A 16,823-nucleotide genomic window follows, 5' to 3' on the forward strand; every position below is an offset into this window, starting at 1 on the left:
ACGTTACACCCCCTTAGTCCACATGTTTATACAGTTTATGGTCCAGAACTGGCCCTGTGAATACCATTTGTCACACATCACTGCCTTGCTACACACTGCTGAATTCAAATAGATAACAGCGAGCCTTTCGACTGTCTGCCCTTCCTGTTCATTCAATATCTATAGATTTGACAGCTGTGACATCAATAAGGCCTGCTTCGGAGTGACTCGAAAACACCATTAAATCTATAGTCTCCCTTTGGCTATATACGGCGCTGTCCATATCACTCCATAAACATACAAATAAGTGCCGCTCTGCCCATGGTCCTCTGACAGTCAGTTTAATACAGTACAAACATGGCCGACGTCTGGCTGTGAGGCTGAGTGCTGCGTTCTTCCTCCATCACCAGCTCCACTTAGGTCTGACTTCACTCATGTTTCACAGCAGGAGCAGGCACCCCACGGGACCAACTCACATCCAACTAATGACCACAGCAGCGCCATGCAACTCCTATGTTTATACAGCACGCTGAGAGAGAGATGGACTCCAATACACAGAGGAGTGGAGAGGAAGGGATAAGAAAATCAGCTAGAGAGGATGGAAATCTACAACAGGGCTTCTGAAACTGTTTATATTAAGGGCCAGCTTGTGTATTTGACTTACAAGCAGACCTGTCAAGATCACAAATTTAACAGTATGATATATTGGTTAAAGGTCCTATATTACCTAAAAATTGACTCGGTATTGTCTCCTCAAAACATACCTGGAGATGTGTTTTGTTTCATTCACACGTTTGAGTAACCCTTTTATTATTTGTCCTTTTATGTCTCCAAAGCTCAAAATGCTCCTTTCAATGTGTGTATGAAACAAAACACAACTCCAGGTATTTTTTGTGATGAGGAAGTAACATTATAACATAGCTCAGAAATAGCGTAATATAGGAGCTTTAAGAAAATATAGGGAATTAATGATAACCTTAAAGTAAAATTATCCCCAAAAAATGATTTATGATAATGATATCCAATCCATATCCAATATGATTAAAAAAAGCATGAACTGCAATACATAAACAGTAGAATGAATCACTTTAGTACCTTGTTTGTATCAGTAATAAGCCACAGAAGTGATTTTATTCAACATTTTAAAGTTCAGAATCATAGAAACATTATTTGTAAAATATGTTCACATTTTTTGTTATAACTATTGATTCCCAAAATATTGTTCTATCTAACATATATTGAACAATCATACATGTTAGCTGGAACAGTATATTTTGGGACTCAGCATTTATCATGTTTACTTTTTTTGCAATAACAGGGAGAATTTTGTTATTATTGTTTAATGCTTCAAAATTACAATGTGTAACTTCGCCCTCTGGCAAAGCAAGGCAAAGCATAGCAAGTTTATTTGTCTAACACAAACGCAAAGGGTTCTATCTAGCCACTGGTCTTTGTGCGAGCGAAAGAGTTAACGAGGGGGCGTGTCCAGGCCGGGCTATACTTGGCCGCTGCGGGCTGGAGTGGAACGGTACAGGTATAAATGGTGATGGTGATGGCATCTGTGACTGCTGTGGCATTTAAAATCACTGCCAGCGTGGGTAATGCCTGCAATCTTTGCCTCATGACCAAAGAGATGTGGAGGAAAAAAGGGAAAAAAATTTAATAAATATATATATATATATATATATATATATATATATATATATATATATATATATATATATATATAGTAGGTACAAAAAAAAAACAGCTCTGGAGCCTGTGCTTTGTGCGACCCCTGTAACGTCAACCATAGTTTTCTCTGCGTTACTTTGTTCTTTTGCCTCCTATTATGCAGCAGACCAGTGTCTTTCTTGTGCGCTCCCCATCCACATCAGACTCACTGATCTCCCTTCCCCAGTCGCACTCGCTCCCGCCTGCCCCATGTCTCTCACCTGAGGTATGAGTTTCCACTGCTGGAATAAATGTTTCTAATTTTACTGCTTTGCACACAGACATGGATTAAACCATTAACACTCGGGGAGGCTAAATGCATGATCTGCACTTTTAGAAGGAGGTGGATATTTATTTTTATGATTCTGGCAATTCACTGAACGCACCACACCACTCCCTCAATCTGCTCCACTCCACGTGATCTTGAGGCACGGCACACCTCTTTTTCAGAGCTACATGCCCCACGCTTGTGCTCACACAAAGACTGGAGGCACAATACGACACAAAGTAATTCAAAGAGCTTTACAGAATAAGAAAGAAATTAAAATCACAATACATCAGCTTCTCTCCATGGACCTGCTGGTTTGCCTGTAATATGTTTTTTTTATTGACTTAAAAAAGTTGCATTCTTACTGTGAGTGGGCTCGCCTCCCCACAGCTTTGACATGTAAGTTGGCCCTATGGACTCACCTGCTTTTCCAGGCAACATCTCCATGGTGAAAAGCTGGTGACTGATACTCCACCAAATGTTACACAGTGCACCTTTAAGATTTGAGCTTATTGTTTGAGAAGATGATTTCAGTAGTTGCTCTTTAATAATTGCATATATTATTTATATCTTTCAGACCGGATCGTTCAGAACAAGAAGACCATCGTGTGTCCCATGATCGATGTCATTGACCACGACAACTTTGGCTATGACATGCAGGCAGGGGGCGCTATGAGGGGAGCGTTTGACTGGGAGATGTACTACAAACGCATCCCCATCCCATCAGAGCTACAGCAGGATGACCCCAGTGAGCCTTTTGAGTGAGTAATATGATTTTACCTGTTATAAGAGTTATTTAAAATCTGTGAAAACCAACCTTTTTCTAAATATATGGATTTTTTCATACACCCATGTTTATATAATCCTGTTTTATTCCTTTACTTTCTGATCATTTTGACATCAGACATAATTTTGAAGCTGGTAATTTCTTACAGGTACACTGTGTAACTTTACTGATAGAAGGTTGTATTCTTGTCTCCATGGAGCTGCTGAAATGTCTCATAGTATGGCATTAAACATCAATCAAGAAGGTGACACTACTGGTTGCTAAGTTACATGTCAGATCTGTGGATAAATGACCCAACTCTCAGTAAGAATATGCATTTTTTAAGACATAAAATCCCCTGTAATTAAATAAATGCAGGTTATACAAGTTTAATGCAGTACTGTGGAACTTTACAGCCAAAGCAATAACATCTCCATGGATACAAGCAGGTGATGGACCCTACCCCCCAAGAAACTTACACAGTGCACCTTTAAGTATTTACTAGGGATGGCCATTATCAAACAGGAAATATGAATAACTCAAAAATCTATAAATAAATACAAAATATGAAAAATGTGCTAAAACGTCCTGTGAATGTTTGGGCTGAAAACCAAGTACCTATCGCACTAAAGAGAATGAATGAATCACAAAATTAACCTAAAAATTGCAGAGATACACTTTGTACCTTTTGTAAGTTCAGCCGAAAAAATGTAATATTTGTTCTCTTTCCTCTTCCAAAAGTAGTTTCAATGAGTGAAGGTTTTCTGTTTCCAATGAGAGAAACTATGGGGCTTTTTCAGCTTGAATTTTTAGATACATACATTTTTGTTTTGTTACTTTTGTACTGTTTAAAAATTATTTAAATTTTTCACCTTTTGCCATCGTTTACTCCTGGTAATGCAAATGTGTTCTGAAGCAGCTCTTAGTTAGGTAAGATTAGGTTAGGGTATGAAAATGTCCCCATATATTTCTTAAGTTCATATTTGCATTTCACTTTTCCAATGATTTTACCTTGATGTTTTTTTTTTGTTTTTTTTTTTTTTTCATTCTTTCTGTTCTCCTTCTGCTACATCTTTTGTAACACTTCGGTTCAGCTCAAGTCCTCAGTGGCAACAATTTTGTCTGTTCCCAGGCTGCAAGAAGCTGGTCAGATAATTTGAACCATTATATAAAATTGTGTATGTAAGGTGAAATGCATGTCATTAGGTGTATATTAGCTGAAATATCTTGCCCTAGTTCAGAGATATTGTATAAGCAGCTCTTGAGGTCAAACTAATCCACTGCAAGCATTTTATTGCAGTAATCAGGAAGTGCGGATTAGAATTATAGTTGCTTTTAGCCTCACAATCACGGCAAAACTCTGTACTGGTCTATGAGAGTTGTGGAAAGTGCTTATAAACTCAGTGCGGTGAATAATTAGGATACTAGCACTGTATAAGGTAAATGATGAATAACTTTGGACCACTGCAGACTGTTTAAAATGTTTAGTTTTGTTTTGTTTTTCACCTCTTTAAGGCTGTAAAAAGGTACAGCAGCTTTAAGTCCCTACAAGGTTTTCACTGAGAATAGAATATGGTCTTATGGCATCTCATGTACAGGCAATATTTAACTTCTTTTATTATATGCTTAATTGTAGCCCTCTCAAGTGAAGTGGTTATAGGTTAAATTAATGCTCTCTCCTTTTTTATTATTATTTCTATTCATGTGCTTTCAGGTTTTCAGCCTGACTAGTGTTCTGCTGGAAGTTATAGTTACCATGGCGACAGCTTAAAGTCAAGAGAAGTTTCAAACGGTCAAAAAAAGTTTCACAAAAGAAGAACATGCAATTTCAAAATGTTCAAATACAGCTTTCCACTATATATAATTTGGTTTTAAAGGGCCCATATTATGTTGTTTTCTCATCCATGTTATAATGCTTTTTCCTCATCACAAACAGACCTGACATTGTGCTTTGTTTCACACAAACCTTTCTCTCAAACTGAAAACACTCTGTTCCACCTTATGATGTCATGTGGTCATACATTAAGTGCTCCACTATGTTTTAAAACTCCATACATTTTCACTAGAATCATTTGGGTGATTTCTACTCTGGAACTACCAATCTCTATTGATCATGAGGTTAAAGATTAGCCAGGCTGGCACCACCTAGTGCCTCTGCTCAATTTCATTTCTCTCCAGCAACTAGGTCAAGAATCAGAATACACTAGACAGTTTGCAAGAACCGCAGAAGTTGCAGACTGCGCACTGGCCAATCAGCAAAGAACTGTGAAGCCATGACGTCAAACTCAAGCACCTGTCTGGGTCCCTTTTGTGGTACAGCACAACAGTAAACAAAGCGATCAAGATGGATGTGGACAATACAAACTTTGTCAGTGAACTTGTGACTTAAAGGTGCAATAAAAAACACAATGTCAAATGGCAATGATTGCTGACAGACATGTTCATTCTTTGCTTTGTTTGCTGTTGTGCCGGCAATTACTTGGGCATCACTGAGTGTTCAGGTGCATTACATACGTCACAACCAAATAGCAGCAATTGGTTAAATAAAAAAAAGTACACACCTGCCGTTGAGCAAACAAATCTTAATGCTGCGAGGTTAGATGGCTTCCACGAAGTGAAACTGGCAGATGAATTAGACTAGTTAAAGGTAGCTGTTAATTTGAAAACTACCACTAAATGACATCACAAGGTGGAAATGAGCATTTTGAGCTTTAGATGTAGATGAACTAATAACAAAGGGTTCATCATACAAGTGTGAATGACACAAATCATAACTCCACCTATATATTTGATGAGATAATAACATTTTAACATGGTTTAAAGCTCACAATTTTGTATAATGTAGTACCTTTACAAGTGTATATGTAACTTTTCTTCTATATAAAATCTGTTCCTTGCCTACAGTATCGATTGACTGTTATAGGAACCATTTTATGCACTTGCTTAATTGATTGGGATTGATTGTCTACCTGTGTGTAGGTCTCCGGTGATGGCTGGAGGGCTGTTTGCTGTGGACAGGAAGTGGTTCTGGGAGCTGGGAGGATACGACACCGGTCTGGAGATCTGGGGAGGAGAGCAGTACGAGATCTCATTCAAGGTAACTCATTAAACACACTGTATACACATAGCCTGGTTATCCACAGTGTGGACACCCAGAAAAAACTAAAAATAAGTTTATTTTACCCACACCATCATCAGAAGACATATTATGCTCAACCTTTAAACATGTTTGTCTCGCTGCTTATTCAAAATTATATTTTAATCATACGGGGAACAAAGAAACAAATGCTGTTTGCTGCAGGTGTTCCAATCAGTGAAACAGGTAGAGGGGGCTCTTGGAAAAACAAGGATCAAAACAGGCCTATCTTGCATTTATTCAATTTCAAGTGCTTTTATTGCTCAAAAATAACTTGAAAAACATGCAGTCTAATGGTGAATGGGCTTGCCTCTCCACAGGTCTTGCTTGTAACTTGCCTTGCTGTACTCATACTTTTTAGTTTACGTTTTGTTTATTTATTTAATGAGACAGGGACAGTGCACACTATACATTAACCATTAACATGGAGAGATGCATTGTACCAGGTTGTAGCGGCAGTGCTAATTTCCACCTGTCGTATCTGGACAAGTTGATGTTATAGATCATAAAAACAAACATACAAAGAGAATGTCTTTATAATGTCAGGATTATCATAACAATTCTGTATCATCATTCACACCCAGTTCTCTCAACACTGTAAAATCATTATCCTTATCAAAAACATTCAGTTTATTCACTCCAGAACATCACATTCTCTCTAGACACTCCTCAATCAACATTATGGGTGCAGGTTTGGTTTGAAAGGTGCCACTGTTTTGCCAGGTGTGAGAATGTGCCATAGTTTGTACATATTGCCATAATATTCCAGGCAAATAAGTAACATCTCCTCAGAGACAAGAAGGCGATGAACCCTCCTCTAGAAAATGTGCATAATGCACCTTTAATACATCTTCTTTTTTAAACCAGACATATTGTGCTTGAGCCTGTATATAATTATGATGCTGACGGATCATTATGCCGCAATATTAATCTAAAACAACTTAATAAAAGAAACAAGTCTGCTGACTAAGAAAACTGTGGTGTCCAACGGGAGCTGACGTCACTGTAAATGGAATCACACAAGAGTTGGCATCTCCTTTGGACTAGCGAGCAGCAGATTTTTCATTTGAACCAAAATGGTTATGCGATGCTGCCGAATCCTGCACATATCCCAAATCGAGAAAATAAAATGGTGGTACAAAGCAGTGGGCGTATGTTGGTGGCAAAGAAAATGGGGATTGATCTGCAATATGGCATCCTGAAAATAAGTAATTAAAGACTGCTCAAACATGCACGAATCACTCCAGTACAACTTCCAGAGGAAAAATGAGAAAAGGAAACGGCTATAACATGTTTAAAGTTCTAAAAAGTAGATTTTATATACTACGTCTGCAACAGACTCTTTATTTCAGTTGAATACTACAGGAATATAGAAAACAAGATATCATCATAAAACCATAACTCACTGGCTCACTCACTGTCACCTTTTCTGAGTTTGAAGGAGAGTTGTATCTCGGAGCTCAGATTAACAGGTGTCCACTGCCTCTGATTCTGCCTGTGCCTAAGTCTTTTATCGCATTCAAGTCATTACAGCGATTATATCTAAATCCTACTTATTATTTTACTGATCGCAAACACCCTAACCGCGCATCCACTGCTCCTTATGTATTCAATTAGCTCTTTGTTTATTGGGGTCTCTATTAGCCGATGCAGAAAGCCCCCCGAGGTGTGAAGATTAGCAGGATTTCAGCCTAATCCATAGAACAAGCCACAATGATCTTATTAATTGAAGCACATGTAGAGACAGGAAGAGCGCACAGTGGTATGTAACAGTAGCTCGCTCACAACACAGTGCCGTGGTGACAATGAGCAGCTGAGCCCAATATGTCAGAGCGACTGGGGAGCTACAGAGGAAGAACACATACATAACAAGTACAAAAGACTAGGCAGGGATAAAGAGGGGATATTTGGTGGTCTGTTGTAGAGAGGTGGTTTAGAGCTGGTTAAATCCAACTCTTCAATCCAACGTGTTAAAAGGCCCATATTATGCTATTTTTTGATCTATGTTATAATGCTGTCGCCAGGCTGGTGCCACCTAGTGCCTCCACTCAGTTTCATTTCTCTCCAGCAACTAGGTCAGTAATCAGAATACACTAGACAATTTGTAAAAACCCCGGACAAGTTCGGGTACCAGCCAATCAGCGAAAAGCCAGACATTGTGTGTTGGCAATGATTCCCAAGACTGAGGATTTAAAACTGGAATAAAGACAATATTCTGTGAATTTTATCAAGGGGAAATACGTTATTGGCCTTTTTCCCTATGGGATTTGGGAAAAGCTTAACAGCCCTGTTAGTGGCGCATTACATAAGTCACGACCAAATAGCAGCGATTGGTTAAATTTAAAAAGTACCCGTCTACAGTCGAGCCAACAAATTCTAAAGCTGCAAGGTCAGACAGTTTCTACAAAGTAAAACCCGGCTGATGAATCAGGCTAATAATGTTGTTTCCTCATCACAAACATACATGGACTTGTGTTTTGTTTAATTCATGTTTAACACACAAACCCTCCATATTTAGGCTGAGGTCTTCTTTTGAACAGAAAACACTCTGTTCTACCTTGTAATGTCATGTGGTAATACAGGAAGTGCTCCACTATGTTTTTAAACTCCATCCACCTTCAATAGAATATGTAGGGAGTTCATTTGGATTATTTTAGCCCTTTTTAACATTTTAATAGCAGGGCTGTGAGATAAATTGCAATAGAATCAAAACAGCAGTTTGAATGGGCACAATTTGAAAATGACAAATGCTTCAGTTTTCTACACAAACAACAACATATTCTGTCTAGTTCTGCATTTTAGATCTGTAGAAACATGTTCTGAAATGTGACCCTTATATTGCTTTCTATCCCAGTCTTTTTGCCAATTCTGGATGTGTTCAAAATGTGAAACCTATTACTATAGTGCAAATTGAAAAATCTGTTTGACAATTTTTTGTTACATGTTGTTAAGCCCTACTGGAAGTCCTCATAGCTTTAACACTGGAGTAATATAGGTTTTTTTCTGACCTGTGTTTTAATGTTTCCTCATCGCAAACAAACCTGGAGTTGTGTTTGTTTCATTCACACATATTTAACATACAAACCCTGCATATTTAGGCTGAGCTCTCAAACTGAAAACACTCCATGTTATGTATTAATACATAGGGATGTGAGAGAGAGAGAGAGAGAGAGAGAGAGAGTTTAACCAAAGTTTCTTTGGTTAAGTGCATTGTTTTATAGTAGCAACAGCTAAAAACATATGGAGCTACATATCCCATGATTCATTTCAGTGCAGACAACATGAAGAAATCTGTTTTTTTTTAGTTTAATTCTTGGGATTATGACAGTAATGCTTCACACTTAAGTCTTGTCAAGGTATTTTAAATGCAAAGTATCCTGTCTACAATTATATTAATCACTCCGTAATATCGCAAATATCATGATAATATCGTACTGTGAGATTTGGATATCGTTGCATCCCTAGTAATACAGTAAGTGCTGCCAAGTGTTTTTAAATTTCACACGCATTCACTGGAAATATTTGGATAATTTCAGCTCTGGAATTGCCAATATCTACTGAACTAAAGGTTAAAGTTAACTTAAAAACTACCAGTAATCGACATTAGAGTATTTTGAACTTTAGCCATACGACAAAATAATTACCCAAGGACAAATCCAGGTATGTTTTCTGATGAAGTAACAATGTTCTAACTTGGCTTAATGCTCATAAGAGTTGATTTTGTGTAATATAGGACCTTTGATTGCCATTGTCTTTTGCTAGTTCTTTCACCAAACCCTCCTAAAATCTAAACCAAGCAGTAGATGTCCAAAAATTGAGTTTAATAATATGAACCCATCCACATATAGGACTTCAATCGCCAAGTGTGTGTTCATATATGCAGCTCACCAATGTGAACAGGGCCTTGGAAACAAAACTGGAAATATAATTAAACCTCCACGGACCGAAAAGTTATCTAACCGAGAAACTGTAGGCAACTTTTCTGACAGCATACATTAAGGCCAAAATTCTCATGTTTTATTCATTGGGATCTAGCAGAACGTTGGCAGTGTGAATGAGAGGTATTGAGCTGCAAAACTGACCAAAATATGAATGGCTAAGGTCAAAGTTGAGATGAAAGAGAGTAGATTGTGGGATTCTAGCTGTAAATTCCTGGTTCGGTAGTGATGTTTTGTGAGTTAATATTAATGTGAAAGCGGTTTTGGAACAGTGTCATGCAGGAGTTGTTTTATTCACATCCAGAGGCTCACGCGGGGCTTTTTGTTATGTATTTTGTCTGCAAGCAAAATGTTTTATTGATGTGTTTGTGGTGAGGTGGAGGAAAGAGGAACAGAAACAGAAGTGGGAAAATAAAGTTAACACGGCAATGATCTGGTGAGGTTTGAACACTGGTCTCAATCTTTTGCATTGGTCTGTACATCACCTCTCTTTGTTGGTGGGAAGGTGAATCTAGAGAGGCATTGATACAGTACTGGTATCAGATATCAGCACCAATATTGAACATTTCGGTGGATCAGATATCAGTTCCATGATATCAATTCAATTGATGTCCCATTTTGGTCTAGACAATGATGATTTAATGGTCAGTGTTGGTCCAAAATCTTACCAAGATTGGTTGGAGTTACTTTAAATTACGAATAACAGGATTGGTGTATCCCTAGTTAAATCCCTCCAGCTAGGTACATATAATGTGTTTCTCACCTTCCACGGTGGTAGGTCTCTCTCACCCTCATTCAGCTCGGGTCCTCTACCAGAGGCCTGGGAGCTTGAGAGTTCTGCGCAGTATCTTTGCTGTTCCCAGTACTGCACTTTTCTGGACTGAGATGTCCATTGTTTTCCCCGGTATCTGTTGAAGCCACTTTTCCAGTTTGGGGGTTACAGCTCCGAGTGCTCTGATCACCACAGGCACCACTGATGCCTTTACTTTCCAGGCTCTCTCCAGCTCTTCCTTGAGCCCCTGGTATTTCTCTAGCTTCTCGTGTTCCTTTTTCCTGATATTACCATCGCTTGGTATTGCGATGTCCACCACCACGGCTCTGCTCTGTTTCTTATCCACCACCACTATGTCTGGTTGGTTCGCCATCACCATTCTGTCAGTCTGTATCTGGAAGTCCCACAGGATCTTGGCTCGGTCATTCTCCACAACCTTTGGAGGTGTTTCCCACCTTGATCCTGGGGTCTCCAGCCCGTACTCTGCACAGATGTTTCTGTACACTATGCCCGCCACTTGGTTATGTCGCTCCATGTATGCTTTCCCTGCCAGCATCTTACACCCTGCAGTTATGTGCTGGACTGTTTCAGGAGCCTCTTTGCACAGTCTACACCGTGGGTCTTGTCTGGTGTGGTAGATCTGGGCCTCTATTGCTCGAGTGCCCAGGGCCCAGGGCCTGCTCCTGAGCAGCCAGGATCAGTGCCTCTGTGCTGTCCTTCAGACCAGCCCTCTCAAGCCATTGGCAGGATTTCTTGATATCAGCCACTTCAGTTATGTTCCAGTGGTACGCCCCGTGTAGGGGTTTGTCCTGCCATGATGGTCCCGCCAGCACCTCTTCCTCTGGACTCCACTGTCTGAGACATTCTCTGAGCACCTCATCTGCCGGGGCCTTGTCCTTGATGTACTCAAGGAGCTTGGATGTTTCATCCTGGACAGTGGTTCCCACACTCACTAGTCCTCGGCCCCCTTCCTTCCGGCCTGCGTACAGTCTCAGGGTGCTGGATTTGGGATGGAACCCTCCATGCATGGTCAGGAGCTTTCGTGTCTTAACATCTGTGGTCTGTATCTCCTCCTTTGGCCAGCTTACAATTCCTGCAGGGTATCTGATTACTGGCAGGGCGTAGCTGTTGATTGCCTGCACCTTGTTCTTGCCATTGAGCTGGCTTCTAAGGACTTGCCTCACTCTTTGCAGGTATTTGGCCGTAGCCGCTTTCCTTGTTGCCTCTTCAAGGTTGCCATTTGCTTGTGAGATACCAAGGTACTTGTAACTGTCCTCAACGTCTGCTATTGTTCCCTCTGGGAGTGACACCCCCTCTGTGTGGACTACCTTCCCTCTCTTTGTCACCATCCTGCTACATTTCTCAAGCCCGAATGACATATATATATATATATATATATATATATATATATATATATATATAAATTCTGATCTGTGCTATAATGTTGTTTCCTCATCACAAACAGACCTGGAGTTGGTTTTGTTTCATTTAACACACAAATTCTGCATATTTAGGCTGAGTTCTTTTTTCAAACTGAAAAGACTGAGTGTTTCACTTTATGATGTCATGTGGTAATGCAAGAAGTATTACCACATGACACATGAAGTATTTTTAAACTCCATACATCTTCACTAGAATTATTCGGATGATTTCAGCCTTTCAGCTTTCTGCTGAACAAAAGATACAAAATGGCTGTTACCTCTTCATGACACCACATCACATTTTGAGCTTTGGAGATGTTGACTGACTAAAAATAAAGGATTACTCAAACACATGCAAATGAAATTCTAAAGGTTTGTTCAGACCACAGCGTCAAGGTGTCTAGTTTACTTGCTGTCTATGTGGACGCATTTCTTGAGTGTTCAGGCGTCAACACTCTAGACTTGCGCTCAGGGTGTCAGCGTTAGAAGTTGAAAATGCTGAACTTTTGGCATTAGACACGCCGCTTGAACCAGTCAGGGACTACTCTCCAGTGATGTAGCAATGTTATTATCTAAAAGAAGGAGAAGAAAGAGAAAGCCCGGGAACCACAAACACCAGAACAACACCAGAAGAAACTCTACGCTGTGTCATTAGCAGAGTATAAATATATAAACGCTGCAGCCATGACCCGATCACCTCCGCTAATGGGTTCATGTAACACATACACTAAAGCCACTCTCTCAACCTGGTCTGCTATCAAAAAAAAGACCCAGAAGTGGCACTTATTTCCAGGGCAACGGATACCCTGGACGCTCATCCACAGCGTCCAAGACGCTCATCGGGTGCGTGTGGACTCAAAGGCAAAGATATCCAACTAGCATTTTTTGATGCTCCGATCTGAACAGACCTTAACATGTCTTAATGCTCAGTCAATTTTGTGTAATATAAGACTTTTAAATAATTATAGTCTTTGTTATTTTCCTCAAATTGTAACTTGGAATCTTTTAGCTTTCGAATCCCCTTTTTACCAGACTACATTTTCAGAGCATGACAACAGGTGTACCTAATAATCTGTCAGGCGTGTTATTTCTTCATTGATTGCGCCTCTGTGGACTCGTTTAGCTCACTCACGGCTCACATAAAACCGTCTGTTCCCCTCACTGCGTCTGCTCCACTGTCTGGGACTTAATGGGGCCAGAGCAGCTCCAAGTTTTCAGCACGTCAGTCCAAAGCTGGAGACGGCCGCCAAAGTGCTGCTGCTCACATGAGTCACTGCTCTGTTCTAAAGCTTTGTATGAAAAGAGCCCTGGGTCCTTTAATAGATAGGTCTGCAGTCACCCCTCTGCCAGGTAAAGTGTGTGGTTTGGAGCTCAGACTTATGAGGTTTGAGAAAAAGATCATCATATTATAATATAAACATTTAAGCCTCCAATTCAACTTGTTGATTTTTTTTTATTTATTTATTTTTTTAAAGGTGTTAAATGTAAATTTAGACTCAAAATTGGAACTTAACTGGACTGAAACAGAACTAAACCATGACTGTAGGATCAAACCAATGGAAGTTCAGATGTTTTGAGAAAAAGAAAGAGCAGAATCCAGTTGGCCAAATTGTAATTGTCTTGAGTATATAAAATGAAAACCTATTGTGATGGTGTTTGCTCTATATTTTTAATCTATGAGACTCGTGGATCATTATGTTAATAAGTAATAATTTGCACATTTTCCATAGCAATATTTATCTAAAACGACTGAAATGCCCAGTGAATTTAAGTGGATGAGAACAGACCTCACTGTGACCATCACTACAAAGAGATGCACAGTTGTTAGCACCACTGATGGGTAGCTGCACATCACGCTAGTGAGTAGCAGATTTATTTATTTTTTTATTTGTAACAAAATGACAATGTGACACTGCCAAATCTTACGTGTATCACAGATTAAGAAAATGAAATTGGAGAACAGAGTAAGTACAGAGCAGTGGGCATATGCTGATGGTGGTAAAAACAAGATTTAAAAAGCAATATGGCGTGCATGCATGAATCACTCCAAATACAACTTTGAGAGGGGAAATGATCTGAAATCTGAACCTGAAATATAAATTTTGTAGTCTGTCTTGTGTATGTTAAAATTTAAAAACATTTTAAATAAGAAAACTGTACAAGTGAATAGAAAACTGTGATACATCAAAATATAAATCAACTATTTTATTTTGCAATATCACAATATTTGGGGTTCCTATACACTCAGTCAGTGTCCTTCCTCATACTGTGACTGGAGTGAGTGAAATGCCTTGCTCAAAGACACTGCAACAGTGCATTGTAAAATGGTTATATTGTGCATGTTAAATTATTAATTAAGAAGATTACTATAATATAAAGTTGGGTAACACATTAATTTGTTTCATGGTCTTACTGATTGGTTTCTATGACAAATTAGCTTGATAAATGTAAAGTAAATCAAAAATCAAAATACACATTGGTAAGAAATGTACCTTATTTTTATGAAAAAAAAAAAAAAAAAAAATCATAGTAACCTGAAGTTAAATAATATATGTACAATGTTAAAATAATAAAAAGTTTAGTTAGTTTATTTTTTTAGTTTTTTAGTTTTTCTCCCACTGTATTCTATTCTCCTCTTTGCAATGAATACAACTGGATGGCATTTATTCGAACTGGCCATCCCCTGGTTAGTTGTCAAACACTAAATCCACTACTCCACTGTCCAGGGAAACTCCGGGTCGCATGCACTGCCGTATTCTCCTTGTTCTGACCTTTTTATCAATAAACACATAAATCTTGGCGATGATTTTATTTTGAAAGGATATTTACATACTGATTGAATTTGTCCTGAATAAATTGTAGAGTTTGCAGAATCATCGCATAAAGATGGATGTAAGGTCACTGTATTTTAATTAAACTTGGAGCAGAGGCGAAAAATGGGCCAAGATTTTAAAGTTTATGAAGAATGGGGTTTGATTTCAAGGATGTGGTGTCCCAAGGGCTGGCATTTGCAAATATATAGGAAGTAAATCATCTTAATGTAATATTAGGCTGCATGAGCTGAGTCCCCAAAATGTTTTATTTTAGATTTAAAATGAGCAAGAATAAATGTTGAAGAGTTAGTGCTTCTTAGACTTGAGATTGTCTCGAAAAGAACTGCGAGATTAATTTGAATCGAAATCACATTTGGATGGATGCAATTAGCAAATCTCAAAGGTTAAAATTAAGTACTACAATTTCCTCCAGAAGCAAGTTTGTTTGTAGACCTCTACATGTGATTCTTCTAATAGCTCTTTGTTAATTGTTAATCAAATTCACTTTAAAAGGTCATATATTATATAAAATTGACTCTTGTGAGCTTTGAGCAATGTCACATTGTTTCCTCAAAAACAGACCTGGAATTGCATTCTGTTTCATTCACACTGTTGGGCAAGTTACTTTGAAACTGTAATGCATTATTTATTACCTATTACTGTCATTTCAAAGTAATTCGTTACATTACAATATTACTGCATTTAAAATATAAGGCATTACATTACTATTGCATTACTTTAAGTTACTCTCACCAAAATAACTTTTGCACTGTATATGGACTGAACCAGGACTAAACCAGAGCTGAACCAGGACTAAACCAGAAGTGAACTAGGACTAAACCAGAACTGAACTAGGACTAAAACAGGACTCACTGTAGGGACGGGCTCGAAGGTGACCGCAAGAGAAAGGAGCGGCTCTGCGCCGCACCTCACGGAGGTAAGAGCGGCTGTCACCCGATCGCGCTTTATGGACCCTGCTCCTCGGGCTCGCGGCCCTAATTTCAGCAACTATTTGCAGGTACCCAAGCCAGTGCAAGAGTCTGTTACAGCGCGTAACTTCTACCTTCCTTCAGCGTGTCCAGAAGTCCAACTTTTTGTGTGATGGTTAGCATCTTCTTCTGCCTTTTGAGCCTTTGTCGGTGCAGAACGTTTCGTCGACGTTGTGGGTTTCGTCGGGGAGAAAACTTGCAACCGTACAGCACTTCAGAATCACACTGCTAGAGATTGAACATGTATTTAAATTTGGCAGCTGAACACATTCTGTACTGTACTGTACAGGAGACAGGAGTCCCTTGGCCAGTCAGGACGCAGCGGGAGGAACACAATACGCATTCATACAATGTCACAAAAAAGGGCATGCATGATTGCACAAAAAAAAAATTTTTTAAAATAATCTGCGAAACAGCGAGACCGCGAAAAGTGAACCGCGATAGAGGGAGGGACGAGTGTAAACCAGGTCTAAACCAGAACTGACCCAGGTCTAAACCAGGTCTAAACAGCGTGGAGTTCTTTGTCGGTCCTTTCGCCCGCAGTTACCTGAAGGTCTACGAGGGCGCATCTCCGGCGTTTCACTGCTGCTGATATCGAGGTGATTTTAGCGAATTTGCATGAAGAAAAACCCACCACTTCAATCCAGGTTAAAAAAAAAAAAACATTGTAACGCGCGTTACTCACATTTGTACCGAGTAAAATATGACTATTTTTTCCCCTGTAATGCATTACATTACTGCGTTACAGCAAAAAGTAATGCATTACTGTAATTCGTTACTTTTATAACGCGTTAATCCCAACACTGTTCATTCACACTTGTTTGAATAACCCTTTATTGTTAGCCTGTCTACATCTCCAAAGCTCAAAATGCTCTATTCCACACTGAGATGTCACGTAGTGATAATTTTCCAGTTAACAGCTGCCTTATGTTAAGTTAAGATTGGCAATTCCAGGCCTAAATATATCCACAAGATTGTATTGAAGGTGTATGTTTTTTAAAGACACGATTAAACATATCCTTTATTTC

At 39.1% G+C, this 16,823-nt stretch overlaps 1 protein-coding gene across 1 annotated transcript in view; it reads left to right on the plus strand.

Moving 5' to 3' along the window:
- Window positions 1-16,823, plus strand: part of LOC110156444 (polypeptide N-acetylgalactosaminyltransferase 10-like) — a 63,893-nt gene that overhangs the window by 29,945 nt on the left and 17,125 nt on the right. Inside the window, exons 6-7 of the mRNA XM_055148521.1 lie at window positions 2,538-2,721; window positions 5,706-5,823. Of these exons, the coding sequence (XP_055004496.1) occupies window positions 2,538-2,721; window positions 5,706-5,823 (302 nt within the window). The remainder of the gene's footprint in view (window positions 1-2,537; window positions 2,722-5,705; window positions 5,824-16,823) is intronic.

This window comes from Boleophthalmus pectinirostris, unplaced genomic scaffold (assembly GCF_026225935.1).
Source record: "Boleophthalmus pectinirostris isolate CB_2022bp ecotype Guang Dong unplaced genomic scaffold, ASM2622593v1 HiC_scaffold_12, whole genome shotgun sequence".
Taxonomy (NCBI): Eukaryota; Metazoa; Chordata; class Actinopteri; order Gobiiformes; family Gobiidae; genus Boleophthalmus; species Boleophthalmus pectinirostris.